Source organism: Pseudopodoces humilis, chromosome 3 (assembly GCF_049639895.1).
Source record: "Pseudopodoces humilis isolate 2021_Gansu_Grassland_sample_001 chromosome 3, ASM4963989v1, whole genome shotgun sequence".
Lineage (NCBI taxonomy): Eukaryota > Metazoa > Chordata > Aves > Passeriformes > Paridae > Pseudopodoces > Pseudopodoces humilis.
In genome coordinates, this window is record NC_142202.1 from 37,806,129 (window position 1) to 37,828,880 (window position 22,752).

The 22,752-nt window shown below is 36.9% G+C and overlaps 1 protein-coding gene across 2 annotated transcripts in view; it reads right to left on the reverse strand.

Moving 5' to 3' along the window:
* Positions 1–22,752, reverse strand: part of PRKN (parkin RBR E3 ubiquitin protein ligase) — a 693,701-nt gene that overhangs the window by 356,864 nt on the left and 314,085 nt on the right. For both annotated transcript variants that reach the window (XM_088052826.1, XM_088052827.1), the window contains exon 5: positions 20,014–20,097. In XM_088052826.1, the coding sequence (XP_087908952.1) occupies positions 20,014–20,097 (84 nt within the window). The remainder of the gene's footprint in view (positions 1–20,013; positions 20,098–22,752) is intronic.

Consider the following 22,752-nt stretch of genomic DNA (forward strand, 5'->3'; position numbering starts at 1 on the left):
CTCCTAACTTTTTCATCCATACATCTATCCAATGCAATCTCTGATCAACACTAACTTTTGGGCTGAACCAAGACTGCAGGTGTCAGGATGATTATATTATCTAGCCCAGACTACAGACCCCAACCCAAATTGTTCTGCTGTATTTGTTCACCAGCATGCATAAAACAGATTATTTTGGAAAATTTCCTTTGAATTACTTGAGCCACAGAAAAAGTCTCAGTTTCAGAGTGGCTTCATACAATGTATTATAATCATATCCTGGACACTAGTGCTGATTCCTAGGACTAAAACTTTCCCATCAGATACTTCTAAAGTAGAATCCAACTGTCTAAATTTGTTATCAAGTGTTTCCTGTAGAATATAAGCTCTTTGAGCTTAATTTCCTCTGGCAAAAAGATTTGAATTTTTATGTGAACAAAAGCCAAGAAAAGGGCTCAAGGAGAGAAGAAACTAGAATACTACATGATTGTGGATCCTCAGGCTGTGCTGCTTATGGCACAGAAAGTTGCTTGCAATTACAGGTTTGAGTGATTTATTTATCTTCCAACCATGTTAGCAAGTACTTAGGGTAAAGACAACGATCAAAGCTTCAAAATAACTACAGAAAAAAAATCTAGTAAGTAGAAGAAACAGAACTCCTATACTTGAGCTATAAATATTTCACAGGTGACATTTGATTGTAAGGTCTCTCAAAGAAGTTACAGAAGCCCACAGAGTTAACGAATCACAACGCCTAAGTAAACGACATAATTTGCTTAACTGACTATTAATTTTTCTTGAGTATTCTATATGACAGGAGTAATTCCATAGTCTTGTCTGTTAATACTGAGGGGTTTTCTGCAACACATGCAGTGGATTCTTATCCATCTGATCCTATCACAAATGAGAAATTTAACTTTTGTCCATGCCTTGATATCAAAGGAACTGGGCAGATTCAAAGCTTCAAAAAAGGGTATTTTTAACCCAACAGGCATTTAAAAAATTACTTATTTTTGGGTTTAGGTTTCCAGCCTTTAACTAATATCACCTATGTCCTAGAGCCTCACATCCATCCATTAACCATATAGATGATCTACAAGTCTCTAACACAGCTGAAAGACAGTACCAAGACACCTTTCATTTAGCACTATGGCTGCCTCAGGGGGAGCATCAGTATTTATGTGATGACACTGGGCAGACAGGATTAGGCTGTAATACTACAGGAGTGGCTCTTTGCTTCATCTGTGTGTCTTCAGCTTTGAAAAATTGGACAGTTTCTTCTGTCATCTTCCCAAAGCCTGCCATAGATCAGCCAAGACTGCCCAGTTATGATGGAAACAGTGAGAGGAGGAGAGGGAGGAAATGGCAGAAATGTTATTCTCTCCCTCTGTACAAGGTATGCTTGCCTTCTTAGAAGATTCAAAAATTTTTGGCACCTCCTGCATATTCTTTGAAAAAACAGTGGGAGGTTTTTTAGTTCTATTTGCCACCCAGAAGTTTGTGGCTTTTCTTTTGATGCATGTTCTTTGTCATGACAATACATTGTTAGCACAACTACAGCTAAGTCTTAAGATAGTGCTACTAAATTATTTGGGTTAATTATTTGGCTCCTAATATTCCCCTTTCTACAAAAATGCTAAGGAGAAGGTCTTGTGTCCTAGCAATAGAAGTAATATCTAACTCACATAGAAGAGGACACATGAAACCATAACATTTGAGAAAATTCTGCAGTTTTTCCAATAGTTATTTTTTTCAGGTTTGTTCAATTGCCAGAGTTCATGAAGTTGGGATAATTTTAGTAAATTTAGAATTATTTCTTTTCCCCTCGTTTCTTGGTTTAAATCTTTTCTTCTGCATGGACTGAGAAGACTGATGGAATACTTATGCAGTAGCACACAAACTGAGACTTTCTTAAAACAAAAAGGAGCAAAAATACTCTTCACAGTAGCCAAAATATATGATACACAGAAAAAGGAGCAATGATGCTAAACATAATCACATGAATACACTAATGCTAACAGTTGATTCATATTGCCATCTTCCAGGAAGGGGAGAGGACTACACATAGGTTTAGTTAGTTTTATTTGTTTCAGTTAAGTAAAACCTCCATATAGCCTTACACAAGGAACAGCTATTTCTTCCACTTCCATGCAATGAGATAAAGAGGTTTTATTGGCAAGATAAGTATTTTAGTCAGTATTTTAAATAGTACAATTTGAACTATAATATCTAGCATGAACACCTCACAAACTTATGAAATACTAATATGTGTCCAGTGTTTTACATGACTCACACATTAAAAATTCCAAATGTACACAGTATTGCTATGGAGTTGAATAAATCCCTATCTAATAAAATGGCACTAGAGCCTAAACTCTTGAAAAGCTTTCCCCAGAGGTTCCTACAGGTTGCTAGATGCTCTTAAAAGTTACAGAGGGATGAAGGAAATGAAGTGGGTAGAAGGGACAAACAAACAAAAAGTCCACAAAAAAATTCCACCAAAACCCATGCTTCTCTTTGGCTAATCTTGTACTGCAAAATCTCTGAATTCCCTGCAGCAAACTGACAGTTGTCTGGCATTTAGTTTTATGCTGTCATCATCCTTTTTTCAAACATATTTTCTATATGCAATATATATGGATGAGCTAGATGCAATATATATGCAAGATGATCTAGAAAACTTAAGTCACAGTGTGAAATTCATTAGCTTCTGTATAATCTTGTTGGGAAAAAAATAAATCTATGTTTGCATAATCTTACCTATAGTTTATAGCACAAGAAATCTGAAAAATGCAGTAAATAAGTTAAACAAGCATTTAACACAAAAGCCATATTTCAAGTACATACCAGTACAGAAGAAGCCAACATTTCTCAGTAGATGACAGCACAGTGTCCTACTTGAAAAGGTATTTTGCACTATTAAAGCCAGAAAGACGTGGACATTCTTCCTTTAAGACAATTTAATGCATAGATATATTATCTAGGGTAGATGGCTGTTAGCATAACTTTAGTAAAATGCTGACGAAGCCTTGATAGACTGTTTTCACTGATGTGACTTAATTTGCTTTTTCTAACAAACCATTGTCTATTTACATTGTCCTCACTGTACAGAACAAGCAGAACCCCTCTCCCTTTTAATTTGAGAACCCCTCAAATTAAAAACTCCAGAAGAGAATAAGGCTGCATCTACACTAACAAACAGGTTGTTGTTAAAGACTTTCCATGGGCATTTTAGAGTAATTGAACTTTAGAGTTGCAGGGTTAGCAAGGTCCCTGACGTGTTTTAGATGGTGCCGACCAGCACGTCGCCCAGGCAGAGTTAAGAAGCAGGCATGGTCTGTGACTTCCATCCCTGTTTTGGGGGTGGAGAAAACTTCCTGCCTATAGATAGGCTATGGCCTTCAGGCATGAGGAGTTTTAAAGCAATATTTGACCTTGTGGATCTCCGAGGGACACTAAATGGGGCACGGTTTTGCATATCTCTCTACTTCTGGAAACACATTAGCTTCCTAACTGCTGCTAATTCCCAGTCCAATTTCCTCTAGTCTTCTGACCAGCCAGGCAACTGACGGCAAGACCCTTTTACCCTTCTCCACTGCAAAACAGTTTCTGCTCCACAAGTCTTTTAAATAGATTTCTACCTGTAGAAATAACATGTAAATACATACTTAGTCAAAAGAATTTATTTTAATAGAAATTCATACCCTCAGTCTGAAAGAACAGTAATTTATTTTGAAAATGTGACTAAAAATGGGTTTACACAATAGCAGAATCTTTAAAAGAGTATAAACAGCTCTCGAATGATTTCCCCAAACTTACATTAGGTTCTGCATTTGACATTTCAAAAATTATTTTTATTGTAAGATCTGTCTTAGAAACTAAAATGGTCATAGTTTAAACTTGAAAATTACCTCAAAAATCTATTTAAGAAAAAAAAGAGAAAAGAACACCCACACCTTTTAAATGTATTTATTGCTAAACAACCTTACTGCAAGTTTATATAAGGAAAAGGGATCATTTGAAAGATACAAATGCATAACCAAAATCATTGCCTCGTAATGGGATACCAGAAAAATAAAAAAAGGACACATTACCAAAGACATTAAACAAAAACAATTGTCTAGATGCATTGTCTTAGTCACAGTATTTTAAACACACCATGTTGAGTCCCCAAGGCTGTGAATACAGGGGTTTCAAGCTGACCCTGATTTACAGGTGTGTGGTGGCAGAGCCAGACACAGAAAAACTGATCTGCTCCACTCCACCTCCCGGGTAGGATGTAGAGCTTGCAGAGGTAATGCACAAAACTGGTCTCACAAATGTTGTGTTCATGCAAACATACAAGTCTATTATAACATTTATTATGACACATCTTTTTTCAGACCCCGAAATTCTCCCATAGTTGGCATAAGCAATTAATCAGCCAGCATTCGCCAAACACTGCCCTGTGCTTACCCCAGCCCTCACACTTCCCTTGCTGCTATTCCTTCTGTACAGACATCATCTCATTTAATAGCCGCAAGCTCACAACCTGGAAACAAACTTTCCGTCATGCAGCCTACATATTCATGAATATGTAGTAGAGAGTTAGGAAGACCTTGGATAAGTACATAGCATAAAATAATCAATTTGGGGCAATTCGTAGCCAAAATGAGAATTATAATTGTCTGTAAAATACACACTTCGTTCTTATGTTCAGGCCTGCAAATTATCAAAAATGTGCCCTTTTAATTTCAGAGAGAAGTTATAGCTGGATATCAGGTGTGGTTTTGCCTTGCCTGCTTCACATGCTCACAGTTTTAACTCCTCATTTAACCATATCATGCTATGATCCAGTCTTGAGGAAATAATCCTCACCACTTAAAAAGGCCGTTCCATAGAAAGATGGTCCAGCCCTTACAACAGTAAGTTGTAACAGTCACTTTTTTCAAATCCGTAATAGGATGTACCTCAGCAACACCTTGGAAAACACACACAGAAAAGCACGTACATACAGTAAGTATTCTACATACAGAAAGTAGAAAACCTGAATTTAGGTTTTTCCTGAGCACACAGAGCTCTTTACTCAGCTCCTAGCAGAGTAGGTATGCAGCTGCATTCTGACAGACACCTAGCTCATGTGCTCAGCATTTTTTCCAGCCTGGCATACCAAATGCTGCATCAGTTTTGAACTCAGAGACTGGAACACAGGACAGTACAGCCTAGGCACAATACGCTCTACACTCAAGATTACCATCTGCAAAAGAAGCTAAGCCCAAAAGAAGATCAAGATCCCCCTGTGTACTGCTCCCATTGGTAATTCTGGTATATTTCAGACAAAAGGCACAGAAACCACAAGTACTCTCGGTCACAAGCCCAATAGTGATGGTGGTGTACTTTTGCAGTAACTTTAAAGTTAAAGCACCTTTTTCTCCATGGACTGTATGAAACAAGCAGCACATGTTTCACTCATATCAAAAGACCACCATCAATAGAAGTTAATTCCAAAGAAGACGACACTCCGTCCAAACTAAATTGGTTCAGATTCCTGCATTGTCTGTTATCAAGAACAAGATGTGGGCTGTGCCTTTACCTTACTGAAAGCTGGGACACCAATAACATTGAGTGCAATTTTTCCAATGGGTGTTTCCCTTGCTCCTGAAGAACATAAACAGAGAGAATAGAAATTCATGGGCAATAAGATACCACAGATATAACACACCAATGCTTTCATTAAATTGAAAGAGAGTTCCAGCTGTGTAGTTCTCATACATCTATGGATTCGAACCAGGTTGTAACAGAGATTCCTGACAGGCACCCTAAAACATCACGATTCAAAACTGGACAGGCAGCAAATCCATCCGAATGCTGCTAAAAACAATGTGACTTTCTCTAGACTCATGAAAAATAAGCAAAAAAAAAGAATACAAAACAATAAATCTTGTTGTTGCAGTGTGCCATCTCCTAGGTAACCCATACTGTTTACTCTGATCTTCTCCCAGTCACAGGAGCTTTCTCAAAACCAAATTGAGAAACAGGCCTTCAAGGCGCCTCTGCTCATGGCAGAAAGTTGGAACTAGACAATCTTTAAGATCCCTTCCAAGCCAAACCATTCTATAATTCATTCAAAGCATGTTCCAAGATGCTAGTTAAAATATTGAAAATTAATTCACTATCTGATGTATGTGACATTTTATAAGCTCTAAAATTTAAAGAAACCAAATTAACAGAGTAAGTAGTGTTACTTTAAGTACAGCTGTAAACATTATGTTAATGTTATGTGTGTTATTTGATTTTAAGAGCTTTCAACCTTGCATTTTTTACCACTTTAATTTGTGGGTGCTTTTTTGGGGTGGTTAGGGGTCTTTTTTTGGCAGGGGGGGAGGGGACAGGATAATATGGATCAAATGTTTTCCATCATGGCTCTTCTTTTGTTCATATACTTTGCATATGTATTCCTATATATTTTCTAGGAGTATTTATGACTTTTACAGTTACTTTAAAAACTAAATAAGTCAGCGTTTAAATAAACTGTACAAATTTATTAGGTCAGGTTTATCTGAGCTAAAAAAACCAATAAAAAACAGTTAAAAGATTCTCATGGAACACAAATGCTCCAGCAAAACCTGTAAATTAGAAGAATTAAGTTATCACAACAAATCCTTATTGACAAGTTAGTGATCCTGCAAGCAATGCACTACTGCCTACCAGTATTTAAGAATAAGCTTCCAGAAATTGATTTGTTTGTGGGTGCCACCTCTAGAACACATAAAAGTCATAGCACCTTTAATAGGCATCTCCACAGCAAATGCCATTTCTTTCCCCCATTTACAAACTCAAATTCATGTAGGGCTAATATTTTTGTATGTAAAGAACGAGATATGCACAATTACAGCTCCTCCTTATGGCACTCTTATAGCGGTGCTTGGTGAAAAGTTACTTCTTAGTAATTAGTCCATAGGCACTAGAAAAATCCATTTCTTCTGTGCAGCAGATTACTATAAAACTTAGTGATGCAACTTGCAGAATCTTGTGCCATTTCTGATGTTGCAATACTGGGGTAGCAGGAGAGTGAAGCAGGTTTATGCATCAAATGGAAGAAACCTACTTTTCACTAGAACATTCTTTCCCTCATTTCCTGGCAGCAGTTTAATCATCTGTAGTTTCTAAGAACAATTCAAAACCACAGTTAGTTTGCCCAAATACATTTAAGTGCCACAGTGAAAAAGTCAGATATTTCTTTTTGGAATGACCCAAACATTTATCAAAGCCCCAAAGACCTACCATGATGCACAGTACAACTGAACAGCAGATGTAAGTACCATGAAACACAGTATTTCACAAATATTTGAAAGGAACTGTTGAAATCCTTACTGTCAAAAATTGTGGATAACACTCATAGAGGGTTCTTGGGTTTTTCTAACCATATGTTTCTAACCATTGATTGTGCTAAAGCAAGAGAAATGCTTCACTTCTGAGCATTCTCCCAGCAAATAGGCTAAAATACTGGCTATTGCTAATGACAATTTCAAGACCTTCACTGAAATTTTTTTAGGTATTTATCCAATCAATTATTTATGCATTCAGATTGATGTCCCAAATGGGGTAGGTGCTTAAAACATAGAGCACTGTTAACCTCAGCAGAGTATTTGTATATTTAAAGCTGAATATATAGTCTAGGTATCTTTCTGAGTTAGGCTATTAAGGCTGAAAATAGAATCCAGAAGATATTTGTTATTACAATTTAAACCTTCTAGACTCAAGATAACATAAATTTTCCTTATACTTGACTTCTCTGAGTTAGAAATACATATTGTAAACTGAATACAACCCCTTAAGCCTTGCTCCAGATATTTATACTAGGAGAATTCAGGCATTTCTGACAGCAGCTATTTGATAATTACCCATCACATTAGCATGAACCTTGAGAGACAGAGCCCATAACATGCTGCAGCAGTTCCAATACGAATTACCTTGCAGCCCCTGGTGAGAGAAGCTCGTAAGTATTGCCATTGACTGTATTATCTCACACCACCACAACCTATAAACAGGGAAGGCTTATTTAAAATTCAGTTCTGATTTGTAAAAAATCAGCTAATTTCATAAGGTGCATGCACAGAAGCAGACAACACAAATTCAAGTTTACAAATTGGTCCTAAATCAGTTACAGGCACGATTTCTAAGAAACAGAGCAAAAATATAGTAGACAATTGTTAATCAAAACCTAATACTTTCACATTTTAGAATCCCAGACCAGAACATTAAGCATGAAAACTATAGGTGGGAAACGGATTTAATGCCAAGGTAAATTTTATGGCAGCTTTTAGATCTAACAGAACATCTCACATAGTGTTTCAGCCTGCAAATTGACACAGTTATTAAACATTCAGTAACAGTACTAGCCACGTGTGAATGAAGAAATTGTGCTCTTGCATTGTAAATGCTGCCTGACATTTGAGGAGAGACTCCTCTGTAACCATACTGTACCCTAACAAAATCACCTTCATCTGATTAGATTTCTGATAGATGATTGCAGGAACATGTTGCATGCTTGAATGGAAATCCAAGGCTTCAATCATCAGCAATGAATTTGCAACACCTGCAGACAGTAACATACTGTTTAAATGTCATGCGCAGCGAGCAACAAAAGATTCAGTGAAAGTGTTACTGAAATCCATTGAACTACAAAAAACTATCCCTGAACATGTTAGACACATTGACAGAATACATGCAAAAATATGTCTCAAACAAGCTTTGTTTGAAAGAAAACAAAAAGATTTGTGAAATAAGCAGCAGAGCAAATACAATGATAAGGTTTGGATCTGTCTCTACTAGGTCTTTTGAGTTTCTTTCTCTGGTTTTCACATAATTCTGTTTTGTCCATAATTTTCAATGAATACTTCCCAATTTGTTCAGGTCCCCAAACACCCACGTTTCCTACAACTCAAATAGATAAAATATGTGAATGGTATAATGGCCTCCAAATAGCATGTATAAAAGGCTTGATCGACATCCAACCAAAATAGAGCAACTGTAACACTGCTTTCACTGCTAGGCTCAAGACCATGTAATGGCAACAACACATGCCAGGAGAGTCCCTCACACCTCCTTCCCATGGCAGCAGAATACAACACACTGAACTTGGATTCCATTTGCCCATTGTGTTCATGGAGGTGTAGCTAAGACTCGGGATGGATGGATGGATGGATATAAACTGAAAAAAAAATACATGTGTTAGGAGAGATATATTGGTCATATTTATCCTCTCTATCTCAATCTGATGATAACCATCTCCCATAAGAGAACAGTTGGTTACACATCTTTCACCAAGTGAAACAACAGAGCTGTCCATTCAACCTAAGATCTTGTGTTCGGTAGGAAGTTAACAGCAGATGCCTAGAATGTGTGCTAAAAACAATAAAAACTTGAAAATAGTATTTGCCAAAAATCTCTTCCTATTTTCCAGTAATTTGTTGTTCAGAGCCTTCATAAACCAGAAGGAGTCTTTTCACATTTAATAGTTCTCAATGGATTTTTCTTCCATTAGTTTTTCACTTTTTAAACACATTGCAACTTCCACAATATATCATGGTAAAGACTGCTGAAGTTCAATTATGGAATGGGCAAAGAGGCATTTCCCTGTGGTTGATTTGAACATCACAATAACAGGAAAGGGACACTGCATCAGGCTGAAATAGGATGTTATAATCATACAATATTAAGTTTTTATGACAGCCAACACAGCATGGGTACAGAACAAGTTCCTTACTACAGTGCATCACCAGCATGTTTTTCAGACATTTCTAGAAGTAAAATACCTTTAAAACACTAAAGGTAAATTACAATCAGTTTTGGTTTGCAAATACAAAATCTACTTTTCAGCACAGTCAAAGTAATAATGACAAGAGTTGTGAATGATCCAGGATTTGGTCAGATGAACACAAGCTGTGCTCTGCTCACTTTCTCTAACATTGGACCCTTGATACTGACAGTCTCAAGGAGGATATAGAAATGATAATTTATAAAAATTAGCTTATTTTGCAGTGAAACCAGTGGCATCAAAAATTTGAAGAAAAGCTTGTTAGTATACAGTTAGCAATCTTTCCAAAGGTCTCACTGATTCCTGCTACAGGAAAAATTTTCAACTCACCTGAAACTCTCATCAAATGATGAAGCCTCTACACTATCTGAAGATTTATTTCAAGAGCTCTATCATTGATGAAAATACAAAGTTCTGTTCAAAACAACGGTGTATTTTTATAAGGCAGTTGTGAAGGGCAATGAGAACCTAGCAGCTGAGTGCAATCACATAAATTGCTCATGTAAGGCAGAATAAAACACTGAAAGCATGCTCATGTTTTCAAGATAAGGTTTTCTGAAACTGAACTACAGATTCAAAACAAAACAAGCAACAAAGATGGTGGTGACAGTGGTTTTTTTTCTCTCTATTTGACAGTATTAACAACTGAAGCACAACATCCAAAAGAGCAGAGGACTTGTTTGAAAAATGCATTATAATCTTCAAGATTTTTTGTTCCACCTTTTACAAAATGATGGCATTTCCACACATGCAAATAAATATGGTGGTATCAATACAGGAAAGATGAGCTGAATTTCCTGAGACCATTCAGTACAGGGCAAAAATAACCTTTGGGTTTGCCAGAATGTGTATGAAAATTTCAGCTCAGAAACACTATTATCAATTTTTAATTACTGGCAAGATGTGAAAACTGATAAACAGTTCCAAAGAGCTGGCTTGTCTCAGTTTTAAGACTTTTATGGTGAAAATAGAAAAAAGAAAAATTATAATTACTAAATCTAATCAACTGATCTAAATCATACCTATTATGTGTGCTAATAATAGGTTTTGATACAGACATAGTCTGTGACCCATAAAAAAGCAGCCAATATATTGTAGAAATATTGTGTTTACACTGATGAGGAGTGAATTAAGTCTTCACTTTTTTTTTTTTTTAAAAGGACAGATCTTAATTATAAAAGCTTTAACTTCTATTTCCAAGATAAATAATTTAGCTTTTTGTCCCTGTAAAATAGAATTAATTCTATTTTATAATTCAGTTTTTCACCTATCATTGATTTTTCTGAACTGAGAAATAGAATAACAGAATTTCTTTATAAAGGAAAAATTGATCTACTCCAGAATGAGGTTACTTTGAGAATACCTGTAAAAAAGATCTAATTATGTTTTCCTAAAGAAGAATCTGAAAAGAAATATAGAGTTGACATAATTTGGAGCAAGAATGGAAAGAACCTCAAAACATATTAGAAATGTTTAAATACCACAGTAAGTCAACTGCTGTGTATCTTTCTTCACAATCAAGCATTTGAAGTAAATATTTTTTAAACTCTAATTGCTATTAAGTATACCAATTTAAAGGTCTAACTGAAATCAGCAAAATACAGTCACAGCATTTTCACAGGTCCCAAAGTCCCAAGGTGGTTTTTTTCAGTAGTGTTCACCTCCTCTTTACTCCTCAGAAAATGCACTGATGGCTAAAAAAAATCTATCCACATTTAGAGAGGGTTTAAAATACAGAGCTTTACAGAAACACAACCTGTCATGCCATTGTTTAGAGCAACTTGATGTGAGGTAATATAGGCAATTATCAGTATAGAAACCTGATACCAGCCCTACATACAATACATAGCTAATATGGTGCTTGATTAATAAAAGAGGGGTCTGTAATTAATGCCAAATAATCAGGATTTATGGTAACCCAACTCTGTCAAACTAACCTGACACTTTTATGAGATTATAAATTTAGTGGAACATCATAATACCAATGTGGGAATTTACCCAGATTTATGTGTAGCATTTGATACAACACTGACATTTTGATTAAGAAACTAGAACACTCTGAGATCAATGTTAGAGACATTTAACTGATAAGTTTCAAAATGTAATTTCCCACAGAAAACCATTTAATTTCTGTTTTTCAAGGTGACTTGCAGTGATCATCTCCTAGCCCTATGCTATTCAAAACATTTCTTAATGATGATGAAGGCATAAAGTAATTACTCATAAATATTAACAATGACCCAAAATCTGAGAAAGTGGGAACAATGAAACCTAGAAGTCACTGACAAAGCCACAGAAACAGTTCATCTGAGATCAAAAACATGATGTGGCATTGTAAAACACCCAGAAATGAAGACACACCCTTAGAAGTAAGGACCATTCTGTCAAGTGAGGCAGAAACTTGAACTGACTGATATTTTTTTGTAAATCATCAGCCAGACTGAAAACCTCAGGACGACTTTATAGTTAAATTGTCTAATTAAACAGCTGGATATCAACACATGTAAGTAGAGTGTATCACTCCTGTGGTTTGCACTGATGGCATCACTACTATAAAACTACTATAAAACATATTATTATTCCATTTGGTGACTGGATACGTTTGTAATGAGAAATGGCTTTAAAAATAAATAAATAAGTAAATAAATAAATATATCTGAAATTATTTGCCCTTCTTGTATCACAAAATAGAAAAGAAAAGAAACTACAGCAATGGGTTTGGTCTGCTTGTTACCTGCATTATGTTTCATTCCTTTTGCTTGCCACAGCACTGGGCATAAAATAACAAAATAGTCCTTAAATAGTAAAAGCAATGGTCAGAGAATCCGGTAAATATGAAAGATTCTCAAATTTGTATTGCAAGCTATTTGAATAAATCTCTTAAGAGAGTATCTCATATATGGAAAAGTATGAAGTACTCAATGACTATTTCTGTCTTCATTGATAATGGTCCAGCCACCCCACCCAAGTCACAGAAGGCGAAGGTAAGGATTGGGAGAATTAAGAACTACCCACTGTGGGATATCAGGTTTGAGGCCATCTAAGTAACCTGAAGTTGCACAAGTCCATGGGACCTGATGAGACGCATCCATGAGTCCTCAGGCGAATGAAGTTTCTAAGACATTATTCATCTTATTTGAGAAGGCGTGGCAGACCAGTGCAGCTGTCACTGACTGGACAAGGGTAAATCCTGCATTTTTAAAAAGAGAAACAGAACTGTAGCCCAGTCAGTCACACCTCTGCCCCAGCAGGGTTTGGGAGTGGATTCTCCTGGAAACTATGCTAAGGCACATGGAAAATAAGGTGATTGATGACAGTCAGCATGGCTTCACTAAGGGAAAATTGTGCCTGACAAATTTGGTGGCCTTCTGTGAGGAGACCATGGTGGTAGTAGGTGAGGGAGAAGTAACTGATGTCAGCCATGCGGACCTGTACAGAACATCTGAAGCTGTCACACACAACATCCTTGTCTAGGACTAGTGAGGCATGGGTTTGACAGATGGACCACTTGGTGGATAAGGAATTGGCTGGATAGTTGCACTCAAAGAGTTGTGGTTGATGTCTCAATGCCCATATGGAGACCAGTGACGAGTGGCTTTCCTCAGGGGTTGGCACTGGGACTGGCACTGTTTAACATCTTTATTGGCGATATGGACACAGCGGGATTGAGCACACCTTTAGCTAGTGACACCAAATTGTGTGATGCTGTTGGCAGGCTGGAGGAAAGGGATACCATCCAAAGGGGACAGGTCAGGCTTGAGAGGTCATGCACACCTCATTACATTCAACAAGGCCAGGTGCAAGATCCTACACTGAAATCCCTAGTACAAGCACAGGCTGGGAGGAGAATGGGTTGAGAACAGCCCTGGTGAGAAGGACTTGGAGGATAAGAAGAGAACCCAGTGGTGTGTGCTCACAGCCCAGAAAGCCACTTCTATCCTGGGCTGCATCCAAAGCAACACGGTCAGCAGGTCAAAGGAAAGGATTCTCCCCCTCTACTCTGCCCTCATCATACCCGCCTTGGAGTGTTGCATCCAGTTCTGAGGACTTCAGAACAGGAAGGACATGGACCTGCTGGAGCAGATCCAGCACAGAGTCAGTAAGATGATCAGTGCCTGGAGCACCTCTCCTATGAAGACAAGCTAAGAAATTGGGGGTTCAGCCTGGAGAAGAGAAAGCTCAGGGGTGACATTAGAACTGCCTTCCAGTTCCTGAAGAGGGCCTACAAGAAGGCTGAAAAGGGACTTTTCACAAGGGAATATAGTGACAGGACACTTAATCTGAGAGAGAGTAGGTTTAGATTAGATATTAGGAACAAATTCTTCACTGTGAGGGTGGTGAGGCACTAGCACGGGTTGCCCAGAGACACTGTGGATGCCCCATCTCTGGAAGTGTTCAAGGCCAGGTTGGATGGGGCTTTCAGCAACCTGGTCCAGTGGAAGGTGTCCCTGCCCACAGTGAGGGGGGTGGAACGAGAGGAACAGTGCCTTCCAACCACGGCCATACTAGAATTCTATGAAGATAAAGAAGCTGTCATAATGGCTGAGGAAACTGAGATTGTTCAGCCTGAAAAAAAGGCTTGGGGCAACCATATTCTCTCTACAATTCCCTGAAAGGATGTTGAAGCCAGGTGGGGTTCAGCCTCTTCTCCAAGGCAACCAGTGACAGGACAAGAGGACATAGCCTCAAGCTGTGCCAGGGGCAGATCAAGTCAGACATCGGGAAGAACTGCTTCATAGAAGGGGTTGTTAAGCATTGAAACAGATTGCTGTGGCACTCAGTGCTGTGACCTAGCTGACAGGGCAGTGATTGGTAAAAGGTTAGACTTAATGATCTTGGAAATATTTTCCAACTTGAATCATTCTCTGATAATAATCCTTGTATCAATTTAATATTTCTGAAGCGAGATTATCTGGTATTTTAATTAGCACTCCTACCCATCATAACTCACTGAGATTTCTTTTTAATACCATGTATTATCTGGACCACTCTCTAATGCATAAGGCAAACTAACATGGATGGCACTGAAATAAATGAAACATGCAAAGTCTTCTTGGTATTAAGAAACAGCCCAGAATTAAAAAAAAAAAATAAATATTCATAGTAATATTATGACATTGAAAATATTATAATGGCTCCAGGGACAGACATAGTACCTTTAACAATAATCATTGTACACAAAGAACAAAGAATAAATAATACAACAATGTATCAGACCTTTCCTCTAATGAGATGACAGTCCTTTACTATATTCATATTTTGATAACAACATAAAATTTACTACTTTGCTCATGATCCTCTAACTGCTACAAGATTTATTTCTATTCTCAACAGAAACTGAAGTCTGAGCTAATCAAAGCAAAATGAGATGAAAAATGAAACATATTTAATCTGAACAATGACGTTTGAAAGGAATAGCTTTGGACACTTGAAAGAAAAGAATCATTTGGTAAGCTGCATACTTAAAGAATACAAGCTGAACACTGTTCCCTTGATTTCTTAGTCCAAACTATCTCAGATCAGCACAGGTTCCCTGTGAAACACATAATATTTCTCTCCTCTGTGCCAAATCTAATAACAATAAACAAGCAGGGAAGGAAAAACATGATAAATGTTCAAAAAATTTCAACATATTGAAAATTAAAATTGCAAGATTCAAAATCACATAGGAAGAATGGGAATAATAATAAAAAAGATACATAATTTTTTAAAAAAACAAACATGCTTCCTGTACTAAGCTCTTTGCTCTCAAACATACCCTACAACAGCAAAACTACTGTATAGTGGAATTGGACTATTTAAAATGACATATAATGGCCAATACTAAACATTAAAAAAAAAAAAAAAAAGTGACCAAACTTGGAGTATAAATCTTTGCTTTGGGCAAGGGAGATTATTATAGAGCTTGATAAGAAGGGTGCACTGATATTTGAAAAAATCCAGTTCTTAGAGATGCTTCCAAAAGTTCAAGGAAGTCCTATTGCTTCTTTTAGAAATGGTTTGTTGAAGCCTAGCATGTTTGAGTAACTGGAACAGAGACAAAAATTTCAGTCTTCGTCAGTGTCCTGGGGTGACTTTATGATACTGGCATCCCCAACCGTCTGGTTTATGTTATATATTAAGTTCTGCACCTTTAAGACTGGCTTTGAGACCAGGAGCGGGGGGAAGAAGAAGCGCGCAGTTTGTGTTAAGGAAAAACATCACTCCCACACATCCCGCTCCTGGACTGTGGTGTCTGCAGCACGGACAGACAGCGGGACAGAGCTTCTCTCTGGCTTTTAGTTAGTTTTAGCTAGCTGAGACAGAGGAGTTCCCTGGACCTTTGTTTGTTTTTTTTCCCAATTTTCTTGGATCTGTGCAAGCCTGCTCTGGACTGAACACCCAGCCAAACCCCGGGAGCTCACGCCTGTGGCCCACCGGGGCCTGGGCCTCGGCACTTTCCAGCGCCGAAAGGACTGATAAGAACCTGAGCGAGCCGAGCTACACCACATGAAAAGGACTTTTTTTTTTTTCTCCCTCCTAGATTTGCCATCCCATCGAACAGCAAGAGGTTTTATTATTTAATATTACTCAATTTCTGTTAAATAAACAGCTTTTTCCACTTCTCTCTAAGGAATTTTTTCTTTTCCCGGACCAGTTAGTGGGGAGGGGCATTTCCCTGGGGAAATCCCCATTTGGAGTTTTCCTTCCTAATTTGCCCTAAACTAAGACAGTCAGAAATAAAGAATTCAAGGTAACAGTAGTGAGATATATCAAACTGGAAGAAAGTATATTTCTATTAAAGTGTTTTTCACTTTTCCCTATTCCCAATAGTTTAAGCCACAACTGACCTACAATCCTCTTAACCCTTTCGTTATTTCTGAGATTTTCAAATCTACAGCAATTCTTTTTGCACATCAAATAAGAATCCCAAGAACACACACAGAACATTAATACTTTTTCCACAGGTTTCTAAAGTTCAAAAACGTTTGACTTATATTTTGCCTTGGGGACATGGAAATGTCTTTCAGAAACTGATGCATGTTCATTGGAATGAGGGAGTAATGTGGAGCTGATTCCTATGAAATCACCACTTCAGTGGTCTGCAGTGGTATTACAGCTCTGTCTCACTATGAAAAGACACATTATTTCTGTGGCTCTTGATGACTTTTAAAAAGCATGAGCTGACATGAGAAAGGAAATACAATAGCATTTTTATATGCAGAAATAGAAAAAGTCCTTAATCAGAAATTCACTTCAATGGATGACAAACAGAAAATGTTCTGTATGCATTTTAGAGAACTGTAAAAAGTCTAACAAGAACACTCCTTCAGTAATATTTCGTTTGAATAAGAAAAACATAGAGTTTAGTACTACATGCATTCTTGTCACTTGTAAAGATGAGCATGAATCCACAAAAACTGTATCAGAAATACCCTTGGGACCTGTTTTAGTGATGGGCTTGGCAGTGCTAGGTTAACAGTTGGACTTGATTATCTTTAAAGGTTTTTCAAACCTATATGGTTCTGTGGTTCTAAGCAGTAACAAAATTATGCTCATATAAGAAGAACATCTGGAAATTCATAGAACCACACCTGTTTCCAAGCACACCTGCACAGCTACGTACCGTGTTTCTGGCTGAGTGTTTTGAGACAGACACCAAAAATACAAAGCTTTCATTTAATGAAGGATCCTAATTTGTGAAACAGTTTGAAAGATTTTTTTAAATTCACATTTAAAACAGCTAAAGTTGAGTCTTCCATTTTTGAATTAATGTAATTAAAATTTGTTGTAAAAGTGACTTTTCTATAATTGGAGCAATGTAAGTGCTCACAGCAGCTTCATCATTTTGAAGCTGTAGAAGTTCAGAGTGATTCTGGTAGACTAATGTGAAAAAACCCCACACTGACCTCTGTGTAGCACCACATTGAAACACATAGCAAATGCACTTAACATTAAGATAATAATTATATCTTCTACAAATAATTTATAATTTTTTTTAACTAAACTGAAATTTTTCATTTGTTTTGATTTCCATTGTTTTCTCATATTGTCAATTATTCTATTTACATTTTTGCAACCAAAAGAATTAAAGTCTCCCATTCTGTCAAGAGACTAAATTCATACCAAAATACATACAGAACTCGTATTTTGGGAAAAACACATTACCTAGTGTTTTTGTATGTTGCAAGTTGGTGCTTACAAAAATTGAATACTGAAGAAAAATCAATTTTTAAATGAAACAAGGCTTGGGGGAGTAATAATGAAGGATTTTTTTTTTTTCCTTAAATAGCAGCAGTTGCAGTTTGTTGATAACTTACAACCAACAGCCTCAAGGCTTTTTCATTCACATCACTGTAAAGAAGCACATATGCTGTGGAACTTTTTAAGGGAAAAACATAACTTCACAAACTTTGTCATAACAATCAAAAAATTAATATTTAATGATAAAATGTGACTTAATCTTCCAAAAATTGTAACAAGCAAGAGAAACCTAGAAGTTTCAACCCACGACTTAGTTAAGGTCATTTTTATTCTGTTCCAAACAGACTATTTTACTGGAACAGAAAAGAATAGCAAATCCTTGGAAACACATCTGTAGGTTCTCTATTATTTCCCACTTTGACCAAGACACAAAACAAAAGACTTAGAGATTTAAGCCTTTGAACTGGAAGACTTCCCAGAAAGTAAAGATGTGTTTTCACAGTGATTGAGGCTAAAGAAAAACAAACCATCCCAAAACACAAGAAAAGTCTTTCAGCAACCAGAGGATCTCAACAAGCCATCAATTCAAAAAGCTAATGCAGGGTTACCTACCTACTTCTTAGTTAGGTAAAAAAAGAAGTTAAATGCACTCAAGTGCTTAAATTTTCTTTACTAGATAGTTATTGCTGGAAATTCTGGTTGAAAAATCATAAATATATTAGGAGTGTTCTTGCACCTCAGTCTGGTTCAGTTCTAACACTACTGTATAGATGTAGATCAGCACAGTTTGCAGCTGATAAAGTGAAAATGTGTCATTTCCCTATGAAATAAGGGAACAGGACATGCCTGTAGTTCAGGTTGTCTCAAGCTGCATTAGCAACATGTCTAATATAGGTTGTCTTCTGAAATTTCTTCAGTGGTGCCTTACTGAAAGATTACACTGATCCTTGGCTCTGCTAAGTATGCAACTTGCCAGAGGAATTGACAGCAACTGGAGTCATGGGGCTTAGTTGGCTGGGTATTGGTTGATTGCCAGAGCATCAGATTTTCGTTTTATGGTCAGTGGTTTTATTTCTTCTCTCTCCACAAAGATGGCATTTTGTTTAATTTTCTGCTTTTAAAAAATAAGAATTGATTCAGTGAGGGAATGGATTGTAGTTCAGGAGGCAAAGTTGCCAAAAGTGTCATTATTTCAGTACCTTTTTCACAAATACACTGGATAACAAAAGCTGTAAGTTGGCAGCTGCAAGTCACTCAGGTATATTCTGCCAATAGGTGACAAAACTGGGAATTGTACTGCCCAGAGAACAGCATTTGAATGTCCACCACCTGCCACTTTCAAGGTCGTGGTGTTTGTGTGTCCCTTCCAGCCCAGGACACTCTGTGATTCCTGGGTGAGTCAGCCACTGCTACAAGCTGCACACCAAGAAGTAGAAGCCCAAAGGCTGCCAGACCTCAGTTTCTGTTGGCTGTGCATGAACTCAGCCGTAAAAACCATGCTACTGAAACAACCATTTGGTATCTAAAGTTAGATAAAAATATTTCCTGACACCATCTGTGGTCAAGCAAGTTATACCTACAGAACCGTATGGACACACCACCTTGCAGCTGTCATGCTAGGGAAGACACAGAGGAGGTTACACCAGAGCAGGTGAATGACTCTGGAAAAAGGAATTTGTGTAGCTTTCAAAAGGAAATTTGAAGCTTTCAAGGAAGAGATACCCATAACAAGTATAAAATAAACACTGACAGAAACATTTAATTATTACATCCCACATTTAACCTATGCATACTTGAATATCTAAGAGTTCTACTTCAGTGCAAAAGATGAAATACAGTTATTTTCTCTTTCATTCCAAATAGCATATGACCAAAGTTCCTCCCTCTTGCAAGACATCAGAGGTTTATTATCTGATGCTGAACAGCTCTTTTGAAGTGTACCATACCTGTCTCCTAACATTCATTACTGAAATTCTAACATGGTTAGAATTGTTACAAAGAATTACTCTTTTAAGTGCCACAGTACTTGAAGAAATGTGACAAAATCTTACCGCTATGTTTCCATTGCAACCTCGGGACTGGCAAACTCCTCCTATTCTGTTGGGAATTAGCACGTCATCCCAGCAAGATGGGCCCTTCAAAATAAAACCAAAGCATACAAAGATTACAAGCTACTTCATAAATAAACATTTAAAACTTGGTTTTGTTGCTGCTTTTCCTACTCTTGTTTATTTTAGATTTTAGCTAGATGGTTTTATCATGATTACACTGAGAGAGACCACTGAGGTTATACAACAATATTCACCAGTAAAGCCCAGCCACGGACAGGACATGTGGTCCCTCCACCCTGACGTCAGTGTTGTGAACAGGCACCAATAGTATGTCACATTTTCTCAGCTAAAGACAGGGACTGAGTTCATCACAATTAAAAATGTACAAAGACTCATTGTCTGGTTTAACATTGTTTACACATGGGCCTGAAGCTGACTTAAGGGGAAAAAGGGAAAAAAGATAACAGTTGGAAGTACAATATACAGTTAGAAAAACTATAAATAGATTTATTGGCTCTAGATAAAACCTTTACTTAACTTTAATACAACATAATGAAAACGTTAAGTGGGAATTGTTATTAGATTTCTGGATATTTACATTAACTTCAATATTTATCAGATATTATTAAAGAAACCTAAAAATTCCCTAACCCTACCATAACAAACCATTTAAAAGCCCAGAAAATAACTGTCAGAAAATCCTTATCAAAATTTACAATGACATTTTGAATATACACATTTCACTTATATTACAAAACAGAAAAAAAAGTAAAGATCGCAAATCATCAATATTTCACAACTGCAAAATAGTGTGATTAACAGGATGATGTATCAAAGAAGAAAATTTATATATATAGCATATCCATGAACATCTACAAAAATATTTTGCATCACAAAAAAATTAATTGATGCTCATATTGACACTTCCTTTTTATATTAATTTCACACCAATTAATATTTAATTTACAGAAAATAATGTTAGTCTGAGCAATAGATATGAAGCATACAAGTACCCACATACATAGCAGAAATAAACTAAGGTATCAAAACATTTGGTACTTGGATTACTCGGTGTTTGGGACAGAATCAGTGCCCAGGAAATAGCAGAAAATCTTTACCCAGAAGAGAAATTATAGCAGTCAAGATGTTAACCACATTAGTGAAATTAGTGCCTACTTAAAACACAGTTGAATTACAAAGTAATCCAGTGTCACATCTAGATCCATCTCCTTTTAATTCTGTATGAGGCACTTCTTCAGCATTGTGTGGGAGCAGCTGAAATGATTTTAGAGTTATCTCAGTAGAGTGAATTTTTAATTGTAAAATGTTGATCCAGCCTTTCTGGAAAGTTGAATAAAACAAGTTGGTCTTCACTGAGCTCCACTCTCTAGTGTCATCCAGCTGAAGTGCTGGCATTTGAGGTAGGTAAAAAAAAGAGCTTTAACATGTGTAAGTTTAATTGCAGGGAGACACAAGGGTGACAAATCATAGTTTTGAGTTCTTGGGTGAACACACCTGCAGTGGAGTTAGTATCAAGTGATAATACTTGATACTGGGGGTGAGATGGGGAACCACCTTTAATTAATGATTTAAAACATTTGAAAAATAAAGTTTGCCATCAACGATTTCAGTGAGTTTTTGACCTGTCATGAAATTTTAGCATTCCAGAAATTTTGCAGGAAGAACAGTAAGGCCACCTTGAAATGCAGCACAAAGAACTACCTCCTTTTAATTGCTTTCAACTCAGTATGTCAAAATTTTTTCTTTAATACCCCCCATTTATTTATTTTTCCCCATGCCACCAAAGATTGTACAGGCCTCTAGTATTCCTTCCACAATAGTTTACTTTTCAGGAAAGAAAGTGATCTACCCTCACATTTATCATATCAATGCTGTTCCTTTTATTTTTCATCTCTTAACTGCTCTTCCAACTCTATCATTTTAGAATATGAGGGACATCACACAGTGCACATGACTTACGTGTTGGACCAGTGAATAGGAAGATGGTGTCTAAGAATTTGTTCAAGTCCTCCTAAATACTTATTAAAATGTAATTTACTTTGCTGATAGTTACTAAGCACCAAGGCAGCATTTTGGGGGAGTCATCTGTCAGAGCCCCTAGATATCATTCCTACATATAACATCTATCTCAAAATCCACCTCACATATATAAAATCTGGAGTGTTTTTTTCCCAGTGCACATCACTTAACAGTGACATACATTGAATTTCATCTGCCATTTCAAAAGCAATTGAAATGTGCAACCTAAGGTCCACAGAGAGGCTTCTAGGGAGTACTTTCTAGGTTCCTCCATACTGAACCCATCTGTTTGTTTCCATAGATCAACCAGCTACACCTCTCACTCTCCAAGTCTATGGCAATCACCTAATGGACCTGTACACTTTCTGCTCCTGCTATAGTTTAAATGGACTCAGCAACAGTTTTTTCTTCTGTTTGCAGTTAAGAAATTTCAGGGTTTTTGCCTGACTAATTGCATTTCTATATTTAAGGTTCTGGAATTACCGGGTTTTTTTGCGTTTGGTTTTGTTGTTTTTTTTTTTTTTTTGTTTTGTTTTTTTTTTTTTTTGCTTTCTAGTAGTTCAGTTATCACTGTTAAAGACCAGGTCTTCATTAATAACATTATAAACCAGGTCCCCCTTAGGTCCTCCTGTCCTCAGTTCTTTGATCAACTTTTCTATAACATAACCTGATAGTATTCAGAAGTTTAGTCCTGGGATC